General features: G+C 40.4%; 1 protein-coding gene across 3 annotated transcripts in view; it reads right to left on the bottom strand.

Moving 5' to 3' along the window:
- Positions 1 to 6907, bottom strand: part of LOC110171295 (RNA-binding motif, single-stranded-interacting protein 2-like) — a 121782-nt gene extending 114875 nt beyond the window's left edge. For all 3 annotated transcript variants that reach the window (XM_055160193.1, XM_055160196.1, XM_055160194.1), the window contains exon 1: positions 6642 to 6907. In XM_055160193.1, the coding sequence (XP_055016168.1) occupies positions 6642 to 6716 (75 nt within the window). In that variant the 5' untranslated portion in view covers positions 6717 to 6907. The remainder of the gene's footprint in view (positions 1 to 6641) is intronic.
- Positions 6908 to 16181: the final 9274 nt, after the last annotated feature.

The raw sequence follows: 16181 nt of genomic DNA, 5'->3' as shown, positions 1-16181 counted from the left end.
GCTCTGAAGGGGGAGAGACAGCACGGAGAGCAAGGTCAAAAACAAAACCGAAACTTATTAAACATTTGAATACTCTGTTTTTGACGAATATAGCACTTTCAAAACAACAAAAGGTAACACGGCGATCTAAATATGTTCCGTTTTAGTAGTTAGTACAACATAAAATTGTAATACTCGATCTTTAACTCTTGAAACGATACAACGAAGGCCTCCAAAAGAATAGAAGTACGTGGAGGAGTCTGCAGTTGTTGTGAAAAAAGTTCTCGTCTGTCTCTTGTGTGTGTACCTGCTTCAGACAGAGGTATGTGGAGGTGAATGAGAGCACACACGAGCCTCTGACCTGCGGACGAACCTCTACTCCCACAAAGAGAAACGCATATTTCATAACACCACTGAAAACCTCTACTCCCTCAAAGAAAGTAGGATTAGTATTCATATTCGTGTTGATACTTTGCAGCTGATGTCATCAATATTTCTTGCTGGTGTGATGCTAACTGTAGGCATGCTCTGTCTGCTAGATTTTAATTAGACTTTAATTTGAGCCAACAGTTTTTCAGTTTGTCACTCTCAGCTTTTTGTTGAAAATTAAACTCCTAAACAGCACCATGAACGCTCGGACTGACCACAGACTTATGAAAATGTTCTGCTTAAAGGTGTATTGTTTGTTTCGGGGTCCGACACCTGCTCGTTTCCATGGAGATGTCATTGCTCTGCCTGGAATGTTCTGCAGTGTGACATTAAACAGCTCTACATTAAGGCCGCCACACACTTCATTAGAATTTGCCTGATTTTGGCCGCGATTTGTTTCTTCCCGAGTTCGGGGAGGCGTGACCCGATTTTGTGTTTTTATGTGCGATTTTGAAGCCTCTGCGCTCCTTGTGTATGTGTGTCAGTGTGACATCAATGTTTCTCTGAGCTGCTTTGTCAGATTGTAACCACCAAACATCGGCAACACTACGGCAATAAAACAGAGCATCACGGGGCAGAGGAGTGACGAATCCGTGTATCATTCATTCGTTTTTCAATATAAAACCAAAAATATGAAAATGAAAAAACAACAATTTTCTTCATTATTTGTCTCCAAAACCAAAATGAAGAAACAGAAAACGATTGAGTTTTTTCAGTTTTTAGTTTTGTGTTTAAATGCATAATGGAAAAAACAGATAACATCCGTTTCCCGTTTTTTGACTTAAAATGTGATGCGGGACTTTTGCGCCACATGCGGACTGAAGCAGGACTAAGCCAGGTCCGACCAGACCAGAAATAGACCGGGACTGAGACCGGGACCAGAAAAGGACTGAAAACGATTTAGTCCTGTTTCAGTCCGTATGCAATGAAAAAGTCCAGCATTGCAGTCACGGAAACGGGAAACGGCCGTTATCCGTTTTTCCATTATTCATTTAAACACAAAATCAAAAACTGAAAAAACAAATCATTATTATTATTATTGTTATATCATCAGTTTTTTTGTTTTGTTTTTTTTTTGGTTTTGGAGACAAATAATGAAGAAAACTGTTATTTTTTTTTTTTTAAATTTTGGTTTTATATTGAAAAACTAATGAAGGAGTGATACACAGATTGTGACGGACACAGAGGCGCACGATACAAACTCAGGAAACAGCGAAAATAATGCGGCAACTTTATTCCTCACGTCTCGTAAAGTTGTAAATTTAAAGTGCAGCATTTCATCCATATTATTCATAGAAACTGTCCTACGCAAATAATGACATCCAGGAGACAAAACAGTGCTATTAATCCAGTTTGAGGTGTTCTTTAAAAGTAAAAAGGTGAGAGTAGTTCCTCACGTGTGTCTGTTTACATCCACACAGTGCACGGATCGAGGTGAAGCTGCAGATTAGCGATCGAGACTCTACTTCCTGTGGACATTAACATCAATCTTCTGTGCGTTAAAATCATGTATCTGAAGTTTTGCACCACATTTCACAAATAACACAGTTTTGACTTGTGCTCTGATCTTTTGAACACCTTAGAGTCTCAAAGCGAGTGGTTTTACTGTAGACAGGAAACAGCTGACGAGATCATACTCACAATTTTATATCCTGTGGTCCGCAAATAGATCCTGCTGCAGTCTTTGCGATCGGAGATTTTGAATCTCATAAGATTCTTCTCGGGTCTGTGGTGTGTGCTTTTTGTTGCACTTTAAAAATCATTTAAGACTGAAAACTCCTGTAGTGAGTGGTGACTAGGGATGGTCATGATTAGTCGATTAATCAATAATTGATCATTAAGAATTTCATCGATTATGTTCATTTTAATCGACAAACAGAATGTAGGTTGCTGTGCGTGACCAAACAGGGGTCCGTACATGTAGCTCTCTGCACTCAGAAGGAGCAAGACACAAACAGTCGGTCTGCAACATGTCGAAGCGCAAATGCGTATTTAACTATGACTTGTACAAGAAATTTCACGCTTTCCGTTCTGGTCGGGACACGTGGGAGGCCATGTGCACAGTGTACATATGTTTCAGTGTCCAGTGGGAAAAAGTTATGCCAGGTGAGAGCAGCGCAATGTCGATGACGAGGGCCCACCTGCCACCCCCCCGTACGGTGTCCTGGTTTTGACAAACGCAAATATGGTCACACTAACCTGTATTCCACTGAGTCGTGCCCTTTAATACGACAGAAGTTGAACCGCATCAGCGCACAAGAGCTGTTTTTTTACCTTCGCTTAGTTTATGCACATTAGCCATGTGGTTTTAAGTTTCGTTTCTGTGAGAGTTGTGCAAAGCTGCATTAACACATTATAATGTCAAACGGGCTGATGTGGCTCTAGAGTGGTTACGCTTTATATGTCGTAAAGTTGAATTTATTTATGCAGATTAGTAGTGCAGATAGTAATAATAATGATGATTATTTTAATATAAAAACGTTAATGATTAATCGATAATCGATCATTAATTCTCCTGACGATAGATTAAGAAAATTTTAACGAATGCCCATCCCCTAGTGGCGACCTTTACATTTATCTTATATTTATTAAATTACAGCTCAAAAACAACATACATACAACATTGAGAGGGGTTGCCTCTCCACAGATCTGATCTGCAACCTGGTCTGGTTTTGTCTTCATGAAGAGAGAAAGGTTTAATGCCATAATGTGAGCCATTCCAGACAAAGCAATAGCAAAAAAGTATTTGATGGACCCTCCACCGGAAAAGTTACACAACACACCTTTAAGTCATTGTTAAAACGTATCTGCTTATGTGTCTCCATGGTAACTGCTGAACATTCTGCCAATAAACATACATGAAGAACACTCCCAACGTGATTTTATCTTATTAAAAGCAAATGTAGCTGGTTATGAATATGAATATCCTGAACATGAGCAATGGACTTTCTCAAATTGCTATTACAAAACTTTTCAAATGTATTTCTGTAAGTCTGACTCTGCTCCAAACCTCATGCTTTCACTGACAGACCGTTGGCTGTGGTCCTCTCCATTAAAAACACAAATCGATCTTGTTCAAAATATGATTAATTGCACAGACCACTGCTGGAGAATTGTGAAAAGTACAAAGCCGTGAGCTAAACAACAAGAAGAGGAGGTCCAAACATCCAAACCAGCAGAAACCACAAACGTTACGCTACCACTTTGAAATGAAAAGCAAAGTCATCTGCACTTACGCACGTTAAAGGCACACTGAAGTGTCTGGAAGTGGCAGTTACATGATTTCATGGAAATAGAAAGTAAAACCACACTTGGGAACATTCCCCGTGGAGATCAGTTTTAAAGGATAATATAGTGGAATATTAAAACCAAAGAAATAGCATTTCCATGGAAACAAGCAGGTCAGGTAAAAGCCAGGTCTGTGGAGATGCAAGACCGCACACATAAGGACGCATGTTTTCAGAGCGATACACCAAACCAAAGAGAAAAGGGATGTAACAATAACTAAAATATCGTGATATCGTATCATTAAAAGTCTCACAATAATAATAAAAATAATATCACAATATATCGAATTACAAGTTCCTTTGCTTAAATACATGGTTTTATAGTAGCAACAGCTTATGAACATCAGAAACTACACATCCCATGATTCATTTCAGTGCAGACAATATGAAGAATTATGTTTTTTACTTGAATTCTTGGGATTATGACAGAAATAATTCACACCAAAATCTTGTCAAGGTATTTTAAAAGCAAAACAGTGTCCCGTCTTCAAAATATCGCAATAAATATCGTACCGTGAGAAGCATATCGTGATAATATCGTAGGTTTGGATCTCGTTGCATCCCTAATTTTAGTCGATTTTTGTCTTAAATTAAATTATATTACACAAAATTGACTCTAGTGACCTTTAAGTTATGTTATTACCTCCGCAAAAACAGACCTGGAGTTGTGCTCACAGAAGTTTACTATGAAATCATATTTTAAATCATTTTTTTCTTGTTCTCCTTGTCCTACAGCATCTGTAACTGTTGATTCGGGAAAAAATATTCATTATTTCCTCACTTGCTGCCATGAAAATAAGATGTAAGCAGTGTAACACAAGAAACTTTTCATTTTTGCATGTTTGTGTTGAGATATATTGTAACTTTATGTAATGAAAAAGATGTTATTTTTTAATGTATACTGGGGATGTAACGATATCCAAATCTCTCGGTACGATATTATCACGATATGCATCTCACGGTACGATATTTATTGCGATATTTTGAAAAGGCTGATATAAATGTAGATAAGACGCTTGCTTTTGCTTTTAAAATACCTTGACAAGATTTTGTTGTGAATTATTTCCATCATAATCGCAAACATTCAAGTTACAAACATATTTCTTCATATTGTCTGCACTGAAATGAATCATGGGATATGTAGTTCCCGATGTTTATAAGGTGTTACTACTATAAAACCATGAATTTAAGCAAAAGATTTTGTAATTCAATATATTGTGACAGCCCACGATATTATTGTGAGATGTTTGACGATACGATATCACGATATTTCAGTTATTGTTATGTCCCTAATGTCTACAAAGATTTAGTTTCATAAAGCGTACAATTCAGAGGGACTTTCCAGTTGATTTCCTGTGTTGTGTTTCATTCATTCATGTTTATTTTCATTCATTCCATCTATCAAAATGCTCAGTTCCACCTCGTGATGTCATATAGTGGTAGTTTTCAAGTCAACACTTTACTTTTTTCCGGTAATTCCTTGTCTGAAACGATCCAAATGATTCTAGTGAAGGTGAATGGAGTTTAAAAACACAGTGGAGCACTCCCTGTATCACCAGGTGGAACAGAGCATTTTCTTTTTGAGATCAGAACTCAGTCTCGATCAATCTGCGGGATTTGTGTGTTAAACAAATTTGCGTGAATGAAACAACTCCGGGTCGGTTTGTGATGAGGAAACAGCATTATAATAACAATAAAGGCCTTTTAAAAGTTACAAACTGTGTCTTTAAACAAATCAAAGCTGGAGAAGAATCATAAAGATGAATTGTAGAATCAGAAAAGCTTTTACCACCTAAAATATCGAGCTATAGGTTTTATTTAGTTCCTAGAAAGCACTTGACCTCTTCTGACCCCATAGGCAAGGCTTCAAACTAATTTAATCACAAATGCTGACTAAAAATACAACTCAATAAAGCACATTTGTGTAATTTAACACCAGATTAGCTTAAAAACACGTGCAATAGCCACTCGGTCCACCTTAAAAACACAACGAAACCGTATTTGAACTTTACGCGCTAATGTAAAGCAACAAGAAAATCGTTACTGAACCTAAAAGCCCGCGGTTCAATGTCGTGACCCCAGACGAGGATGAGCCGAGGAAAGACAATCCGTCACTATTGGCTTTCACCGTGTCACCGGGAGTCGCCACGGAGACTCACGAGCCGCGGGCGCACGAACACACACGGTCACGGGGGTACGGCGCGCAGGAGACGGGGCCAAAAAAACAAACATTAACCCGTTACATAAGCCTGCATGTTTCTGCTCGTTTTCCCCCCCTAAACTTTCGCGAATCGGTGATGTTGAAGACTCGGCTCGCGGCGGCGCTTGCACGGATCGCGGTTCGTATTTTTAATTTCTGGGAATGCGTTCATCTCGGCGGTCTGGTGGGGTTTTTCGAGGGGTGGGGCATATTCCGTTTTCAGATGAGAAACGGGGGGAAAACTTTGCAAACTTTGGCGCTTTTAAACACAATGAATTCCTGATTTTAAACTCTTAAGAGCCGAGTGCGCGTTCGTAGCCGCTTTCGTCTCGCTGGAACCGCACGACCGTCCCGTATCCTTCCCTACCCCCACCTCCACAAACATCAAACCCGTCCCGACTGTACGGCTCTGTCTGCTCCCACCAAAAAGTTCTCTCCACCAAATGAGAGAGTGGGAGATAGGCTATTGACATCCCCGCGCTGTTCCACTTACGCGCGCCTCAAATAGTCACGATAAACAACCAACGTGACCGAACCGTTCCGTAACAAAATGTCCAGCGCTGCCCGGACATACCACGGAACTGAGTGCGCCCAAACCTGCATTTTAACTCCTCCGTAACTTATAACCAGTGCGTTTGGCGTTTTCAAGGACACCGCGGATCGCTGTCAAGCCCCTTTCCCTCGCGACGCACGCTCGGACACTACCCCGCGGGGCCAGAGAGCGCCAGAGTCCCGGGAAGACTCACCTTTTTGCTGGTTCTTCCGTTGAATCCGCTGCTATAGGGGTTGATTCCTGTCCTTGGCGGTACGGAGAGAAGCATTTTCCTCGGCGCTATGTCCGCAGGCGGCTCTCAGCTCTGCCCAGGCTGCGGTGACGTCAGCAGCGGGAGAGGTGAGAGTGGAGTCCCGCCGGTTGAACTGAGAGGGAGCCACAGTGCCTCTGCAGCGGGACACGGGCTCAGCACACACCGGAGACAGGAGCGGGGACAAGATAGAGATGGACACGGAGACTCGAGAGCAGGAAACGAGGAAGAAGAGGATTGGGGACAGGGGGCAGAGACAGAGAGACTCGAGCAGGATCAGGAATTCACAATAGTTAATTTTAAACCAGCTTTAAAATGGTCCTGTACTGATATTGTCCAGAATATTATTCAAGATGTTTATGTCATTTAAAAACATGTAGCCAAGGTCTACAACAGGTCTCCTCTGGACTGAAAAAAAGACTCCTAATCTCAGTTTCCTGGTTAAATAAAGGTCAATAAATACATTTAGAACTGTTAACACAGGCTTTTACCAAGTTTGACATGAACAAAATGGGAAGACATTTTGAAAGTGTGTAGTGTTCTCCTTCTGCATAATCAACCCAAAACATGAAAAGATAGAACAGGTTAAATCCTCCAGTTCTCCTGACACACCCTGAAGCTCCAGACCTGGAGTTGGGTCATTCATAGCTCTCTGCTCGTGAGCGATTGCCCAAGCAGCACTGGCTGAAGGATGGGTCAAATGCTGACAATGATTTTTTTTTTTCCCCCATCATTCCCAAAAACTGAATCACCAAACACAATCCAGAGCTAGAGCAGAACTGTGGAACCAGACGTGTAATAAACTGTAATAAAAGTCTTTCTGATGTTGTGAATAGAGGTGGAGATTCTTAGAATATTGAGCTGTGCATCATCAGTAACATTTGGACATTTTTCGTCAGGGAAACTTGACTTTGGAATCAGACAAATGTCTGTACTTTCTGTAGAAACACAACACAATGAATAAACACTAGCTGGATATGTTTAAAGTCATACCATGGAACATTCCAGGGAAAACAAAAACATCTCCATGGAGGCAAGTAGGTGGTGGACCCTCCACCAGAAGTTGCACAGTGCATCTTTAAGGTACATTTAATTGTCCTAAACCCGCCCTCTGCATTTGACCCATGCCCCAGTGCTGCAGGGAAACGTGCAGGAGCACAAGGAACATCTCCAGATCTAGAGCTGGTTTTGGTCACGACTTTAACTGGAGGATTTTGTCTTTTGTGCGTGTTTGGGGTTGATGAAGAAAGAGAGAGAAAGAGAAAGGGGTTCAGAGAGAGAGAGAGAGAGAGAGAGAGACCTTGAGAGGCCCTTTGCCTCTGCACACAGCTCCAGGGCTCATATTAGGGGGGATTAGCTGCTTATTGCTCTCATTCAAAAGAAGCATAGAATACAGAGTATGAATGAACGGTCTGGAGAGCCACTGCTGTTCTGTTTGATGTGTGGAATCTGCACTTGACTCTGCAGATGGTCGGCTGCACAAAAGCACACACTGTCTGCTGTGTGTGTACTGTGTGTGTGTAAACAAGAGCAGGTACAGGAGATGCCTACAGCAGCCTGAAGAGAGCAGAGCAAAACAGTCAAAGCCCACACAGGCTCATTGAGGCAATTTCCCATTCAGTTTTCCCATAGACTTTTCAAAAATTCACATATTTAGAGTTAAAAAGCACAATAGAGGCAAACCAGCTCTGTGGTGACTTAACTAAAGTTGTTTTTAAGTCCATACATTTAAAACTTGCACTTTGGCATCTTATTTACATGTTTTAAATCAGATAGTAGTTTCTAAAGGTTCAGAAACAGATTTCAATTATGATTATGGGTGTTTGAAATATGAATGGATATGTAGTGCGAGGAGAGTTGAGTAAAACACATTCTCTTCCATGTTCAGGACAGACATGAATGACATAACATATAAATCAATAAATGCTCTTTGTTAAACTGACAAATGTCTGAAATACAAAACTGCTGCTGTCTCTGAAACAAAACAGGAAAAACCTGAAGGAGCGCGTGAGCTGTGAGCTAATACCAACTGACCCCACATGAACTTTGAACTTGTACAGAGGACGTACAGTAATCATTGTCTATGGAGCGTAGATTTGACCATGACCTGCTTCTGTGCACGACAACAGATCCACACTCAACTCACATGAAGAAATTTCAACAAAAATGAGCTTTAAAAACTATTTTATCTGCAAAGTTCTGCTTTATTATTGTGAGTTTTTAGTCCCTCCTGTGTCACTGCTGGATCCTCTGTGTATTACAGATAAAGAAAGTTTTCATTTTTGCATCTTTGTGTTGAGGTATATTGTAACTTGCGTGTGTAATTAATACAATATATAATGAAAAAAAAAATGTTTTTAATGTATCCTCCTGGGACCTGAAGAAAAAAGTGTATTGCAATATATATTTTTGTGGTTTTCTATCTATTTGGAGGTAAATGAACACCTTAGCATTTACATTTTGTTCATTTTATTTTGATTTATAATTTTATAACATGTCCACTGTAATGGACGCCAGGGACATTTTGATGTTAAATCCATGTAAAGTTGAGAAACGAACAAATACAACTATTTTGATCAATCAATCAAACTTTATTTATAAAGTGCTTGTCATACAAAAATGTAACACAAAATCCTTTACAGTGATTAAAAACAATCCCACATTTCCATCCGCCCACCCACATACCAAAACCCCACACCTGCCCAACCCCACACAACCAAACAACCCAGACACACACACGCACAAACATGCACACACACACACACACACACACACACACACACCCTAATATGCTAAAATACATAAAACTGCACATACTAAATGATGACCAACCTCTCTGACAAGCTTCTACAGTCACCTCCAAAAGTTTTTAGACTTCCTTCTAAGTTTCCTTTTTTTTGTCATAATGCAGCCACAAACTAACTCCTACAAAGTATTTTGTTGTTGTTGTTGTTGTTTGTTTTTTTGGACATGATAGTACACTATAACCCCCAGCAGTGTTGGGAAGGTTACTTTTAAAATGTATTCCCCTACAGATTACAGATTACATACCCCAAAATGTAGTTTGTAATGGAATCCATTAAATTACTTGAGGTGAGTAACGTAATCTTAACGTAATAAGTTACGTAATAAGTAACGTAATACTTTGGATTACTTGATTTGCTGTAGAGAAGCAAAGACTAGGAAATCTTAACATAAGATTTTTTATCTGCTAAAAGAAAATAAAAAGCCCAGACTTTACTGAACCAAATTAAAAATATTATTGATAGAAGAGAAGGAAACACGGTCCGTGCGGCATGGTTTAGTCCTGTTAAAACCTGTTTTACACCAGTTTTACACCTGTTTTACACCTGTTTTACACCTGTTTTACACCTGTTTTAGACCTGGTTTAGACCTGGTTAAAACCTGGTTAAGACCTGGTTTTAGACCTGGTTTTAGACCTGGTTTAGACCTGGTTTAGACCTGGTTTGAGACCTGGTTTAGACCTTGATAAGACCTGGATTTAGACCTGGTTTGGACCTGGTTTAGACCTGGTTTAGACCTGGTTTGGACCTGGTTTGGACCTGGTTTAGGCCTGGTTTAGACCTGGTTTTAGACCTGGTTTTAGACCTGGTTTTAGACCTGGTTTAGACCTGGTTTTAGATTTGGTTTAGTGTCCGGCAATGAGTGGAATTACCGAGAAAAAAAAAAAAAAAAAGGGATATAGCCCAAAAGGTGAAAACAAGAAAATACCACCATGTAATCCATTTATTTCAACAAAGTCACTGTAATCCAATTACCACTCACTGAAACAGTAACTGTAACCGAATACAGTTACTCATAATTTGTACTCTGATTACATAACTCCGGTACATGTAATCTGTTACTCCCCAACACTGACCCCCAGTCCTATTTACGCAGAGGAACCTAGTCTCCCCATTAAGAGTCCATCTCAAAACACTGGTTAACTCATTGTCCACTACAAAGGACACAAATGAATGGGCCGGGTCTCAGGAGGATAGATTAACTAATTTAGTATCATAAAGGGTACAATTCAGGGGGACAAAGTCAAAGTTGGAGAACGTAACTGAGTACGTCACAGTGGGCGTGTTCCAATGGAGGTGAAAACTGTTAGATTGGAGCAATGACGTCCAGAATACAGAAGTATAAAGATAACTCAAACAGGCATGAATCACTGTAAATACAACTTCAGCAGGTCAATGAGAAGAAACTACTATGACCTGGCTAAAAGCTCTGAAAAGTTTTTGTAGAATAGATCTGCTTTAAAGATTCTATATTACACAAAAGTACAACACTGCAATTTCTTCACATGTACTAGACCTACAAAGAAATCTCTAAAATGGACTCTTGTGACGTTTAAGCCACGGTATGAAGTTAGTCCAGTGATGTTTATTTGGTGTCCGCTAATAGGCTCTAGTCGCGCTTACATCACAGACAGGAAGACGTTTGGAAACATGTGACGACGACTTCCGGTGTAGTTCCCGATACTGTGCTCACCGACCGACTGTGATCAAACCCACTGAAGTAAATGTGATCAGCGTTAAAATGAAGACTGCAGACGTATGTGCTGTTTGGAATCATCTGGAATTTGGTGCCTCATCTCTTCCCAGTGCACTCGGAGTTGTGCGTCAGTGAGGAAATTATGAAAACTGAGGTATGATTGGAATTGTTGATAAAACGAACATAACGGAACACTACAATGACATGGAGATGAAGAAAACTATGCCTGGGAAGTTGTCGTCACATCTTTCCAAACGTCTTCCTGGGTTGTGATGTAAGCGTGAATAGACCCTATTTATGTTATTAGCTTGTTTGTTTTTTTTCAGATCAAGAGTTTGTTTTCATGCCTGACAGTTTTGACTGCTCCCTGTGCTCTTCCTCAGAGTGGTCACCTGACGCAAAATCACATGACCACTCTAGTCAAAACCTAATAACATGTTCTAATATTGTTTCCTCCTCAAAAACAGACCTGGAGTTGTGTTTCGTTTCATTGTTTCATTAACACGTTTGAGAGTAATCCAGCATTATTAGTCTATCTACATTTCTAAAGCTCAGAGTTTTTTGATGATGCGATGTCTACCACTCTAAACAACTCACTACAAACTGCTTTTTCCAACTGTGAAACATATATACACTTCACATGATGATTTCTAAAGCTGAGTTAAAGATGTTATCCATGCATTTGTGTCCTCGAGACTACACTATTGTTACAGTCTGTTTACCTGCCTGAGCAAGAAGGAACTTACCCGGCTGCAGATGGTCCAAAACTCTGCTGCAAGGCTCCTCTCCTGCACCATCAGGAGAGCTCGTATCACTCTGATCTTAAAATCCTTACATTGGCTCCCTGTTCTTTTTCATGTCCACTTTGTGATCCTAGTGCTGACCTTTAGGGCCCGACATGACCAGACTCCTGCTTGCATCACAGATGTGATAAAGTCGTACACCTCGGCCCGAAGCTTGAGGTCCACCAACCAGTGGCGGCTGGTCAATAGGGCCGCACTCCCTAACTTGACCTAGATAAATAAAGAGGAAAAAAAAAAAGATAAAGTCGTTATTTTGTATTAGGCTATATGTTTAATATTTTGTTGAAAATGTAATGTGTATCTGCATAGACATATTTTTATCACGTTAAATGTGCTCATATCACTTTATTGGAGTCATGTGTTTGGAATTTGAGTGCGGTGAGTCAGAGCGACCTAATGGAGTTTCTACAGAAGAACCTGAAGTTTTGAGAAAATGTGACATCATTACATTGCTTCTGCCCATTACTTTACATTAGCGCTAAAATCCGTGTTTGGGGCGCAGGGTCGGAGCGCCTGAAATCAACTGATTGTTCTGAATAAACATGAACACACATCTGGACCTGTTGTGGTTCAGCTGCTCTGTCCCGCGCTCAGCCCCGACTCTGCACTGACACATGTTACTGCTACAGGATAATGAACGGAGAACAACAGAGCTGTGTGCTGTACAGTTGTTACGAGTACATGTTCGTCCGAGGAACAGTTTTAGGGAGTAAGAGCGAGAAAAGAAGCATTAAGCTGGAATGAGCTTTTGGCTGCGATGAGATACTACAGCTCTTATTCTGATTCGCACACTGGCTAATAGCGGCTAGCTATTAGCTTAAACCTCTCGACAGTAAAGCGCGAGGACAGACCCGCCGCTGGGACCAGGACCCACGTGCCACCGGGGCCTGTCGGAGCCAAGACCCACTCACTGCCGGGGCCAGGGCAATCACTCGCTGCTCTGTCCGCCTTTGCCTGCTTGTTTCTCGGTGTAAAAGTTTCACTGGGCGTAGCGCACAGAGGGCATAAGTCCACCTTGTGTCCTGGTGCTAATATGGACGGTTTAACTTTCAGATTTATGTGGGAAGTGGGATTAAGACTGATTTTACAATCAGCTCGTGCACTCGGCTCTTGGACCTCGCGTCACGGACCAGACTGGACCGGGATTTGGACCAGTTTGATCTCTTCGTATTGGACAATAAACTTTTGGAGACAGAACCAATGGGACAGTGGGTAGAGGAAATACTCTGCTTGAGTCGTCTGGAGAAGGTAAGAGGCTTGTTTTCATTAGTTTGGGGCAAATCTCAAGATGGAGCCTCACAGGTAAATAGTGTTATAGTGTTAAATAGTGCCTAAATGAGCTGGTGGGTGTGATGAAGCTGTTGTCGTTCTGTCGTGCGCTGATGCCGTGTGTTCATGTTGTGACTGTAGCCTCTTATTGTAGTTTTGCTGATGTTGTTGGGGATGGGTGTGAGCTGTGTGTTACCTTGTGTTGTGTTACGTTGCGTTGTTGGGGCTGGCAGTGAGCGGTGGATCAGGTTGTGCTGCTGCGTAAACTTGGGTAAACTTGCGTAAAACTGCGCTTGGCTGTGCGTTGTGCTCTGATAGTTCAGCCAATAGTGACCAAAATGAAAATGTCTTTTTCTGTTTCATTATAATACTATATAGCCTATATATAATACATATATTTATAATATATATTTATAATTTTGCCCCCCCCCCAAAAAATAAAATAATAAATCATACCACCAGCCGCCACTGCCACCAACCAAAACTTATTAATGGTCCCTCAGACAAGTTTTAAACCACAAGGAGACCGATCATTTCAAGCCGTCTCCCCTAAACTCTGGAATGAACTGCCTCCTTACCTACGCTCTCTAGATTGTGTCAATGATTTTAAAAAGCGTTATCTTCTTGGGTTCTTTTAAAAGACAATACAGTAAAGTGTGTTTACCTTGTTGACATGTTTCGGCTGTTAGTTGCAAGTCATCTTCAGAACTGTCCCCGGTGTTGGTGGTGACGTGTCGTATATCAGATGTTGTTACTTCCTGTAGGCGTGATCAGATCTGATGGAGCTGGCAGGTCGCTCAATGTTCTCTGGAGGAGGGTGTCCCAGGTGTGTGAAAGGAGGAACGCGCCATCATCACGGTTAATGCTGCCCGAGCCTCGTTTCCTTGTTGATTTCAGTGGCCTCCTCGATCCATCGTTTGAACTTGTTGCTTTCTGATCCAATGACCCGAGCCCCGTCCCAATCCAGAATGTGGTTGTTTCTTTTACAGTGCTCTGATATAGTGGATTTTAGGTTTTCCTGTTCTACTTAATTTTTTTGTGTTCTGGTGAGTCTTCCTGATGTTTCCTTTTCACATTCCTTTTGGTGTTCCTTTTTTCGAATGTGGAATGCCCAGCCTGTTTCCCCTATGTATGATTTATGGCATGATTTTAAAAAGCTCTTAAACATTTCTCTTTAGAGCTGCTATGACTGACTTTATTTTATCATGAATGTATCTTTTGCAGTTTTATCTTTTGTATGTGAACCACTTTGCGACCTATGTCTGTGAAAAGCACTTTATAATTAAACTTTACTTACTTTTTTGCTTACTCAAAATTCTCTTTTCCACCTTGTGATGTCATGAAGTGATAGTTTTGAAGTGAACAGCTCCTTTTACCTTTAGTTAAGTAGAGATTGGCTGACAATATCCAAATAATTCTACTGAAGGTGCATGGAATTTAAAAACACAGTAGAGCACTTCCATTTATTACCACGTGACATCACAAGGTGGAAAAGTGTTTTCATTTTAAAAGAAAAACAGCCTTAATACTCAGAGTTTGTGAGTTAAACATGTGTGAATGAAACAAAACACAACTCCAGATCTGTTTGTGATGAGGAAACAAAATTAGAACATAAATCACAAAATAGTACCTTTTATTCCTTTTTTATTCTTCATATTTTGATCTATATTTTATTATATTTTTGGAATTCTCTCTTGCACTTTGCTGCGATTTCCCCAGTTTCTAATAAAGAATATCTTCAAAAATGTGGCTTGTATGTTGTTTTCCTCATTTTTTAAATAATAAGTAACTTTCTTTTTTACAAATCTCTATGTTATTTGTTCTTAAAAGTGCTCGTGCTCCAGTTCCTTGTGTCTTTTTGGCCGCCGGTCGGTTGAACACAGCAGCTCAGAGTGTCACTTCAAAGCAAATCGCTCCAATAAGCTGTAATTATACGACTTAAGCTCAGTCCAATGGTATGTCCAGGCCACACTATCTATAGCAGCGCTCTTCCAGGAATACAAGGGAGGGAGAAAGGAACATTTGATTGTTTTTATTTCTATTTTGCACTGTCATCTCTGCAAAAAAAACAAAACAAAAAGAAGCCATGACAAAAGAGGAAATGATCAGTTTGCTGACTTGCATACCAGTACATTTAAGACGTGTTGTGCTGGAGCTGAGCGGTTTTGGAAGCTGCAATTACGATTCGATTTGGACGATTTCAGCTTTAGCTCTAGGGATGTTCTCTGTGTGTTTTGGTTTATATTGTCCACATCCCAACATCTTCCAAACACTATTGCTTTAAACTGCTTATTTTACTCCATTGTGGGTCTCGATGGTTTATGGACAATTATAAAACACAATTTGTAAGCCTGTAATATTGTAACCACCTTTTGTTCCGGCTTTGGGGATGATGAGGGGATGCTCAATTATGGAGAAAAAATATTATAACAATCATTCAAATCCGAACTGAAATCAGATGTATCAAAGAATTATTTCGGTCAAACGTTCACTCATCGTTTCAAACAATGTGGTCCATCTTTTAAAGGAGACCAAAAACTGACATGTTATTGTTGTTTCTAGAGACCCACTAATATGTTTTTTTTTTTTTTCCATGTCTAATGTACGGAAACCGAGAGGAGTCACAACAAACGCAAACGCCGCAACAAATACAAATGCGACAACACAACAAAAAGTCACAACAAACCAAAAAAAGCCACAACGGAAGTGACCGCGGGACTCTTATTTTCCGACGGACCGATCAAGCGGCAAGTGAAGAAGAAGAACTACAACGTGAAACGAATAATGATAAAACAATAAATTACTTTTACTTACGTTTCCAACTTCTCCATTCCTTTACTTTTCACGTTGTAGTTCTTCTTCTTCACTTCCCGCTTGATCGGTCCGTCAGAAAATAGAGTCCCGCGGTCAC

This window comes from Boleophthalmus pectinirostris, unplaced genomic scaffold (assembly GCF_026225935.1).
Source record: "Boleophthalmus pectinirostris isolate CB_2022bp ecotype Guang Dong unplaced genomic scaffold, ASM2622593v1 HiC_scaffold_3, whole genome shotgun sequence".
NCBI classification, from domain to species: domain Eukaryota; kingdom Metazoa; phylum Chordata; class Actinopteri; order Gobiiformes; family Gobiidae; genus Boleophthalmus; species Boleophthalmus pectinirostris.
The sequence above is the reverse complement of the archived record's forward strand: the minus strand, read 5'-3'. Positions and strand labels throughout refer to the sequence as shown.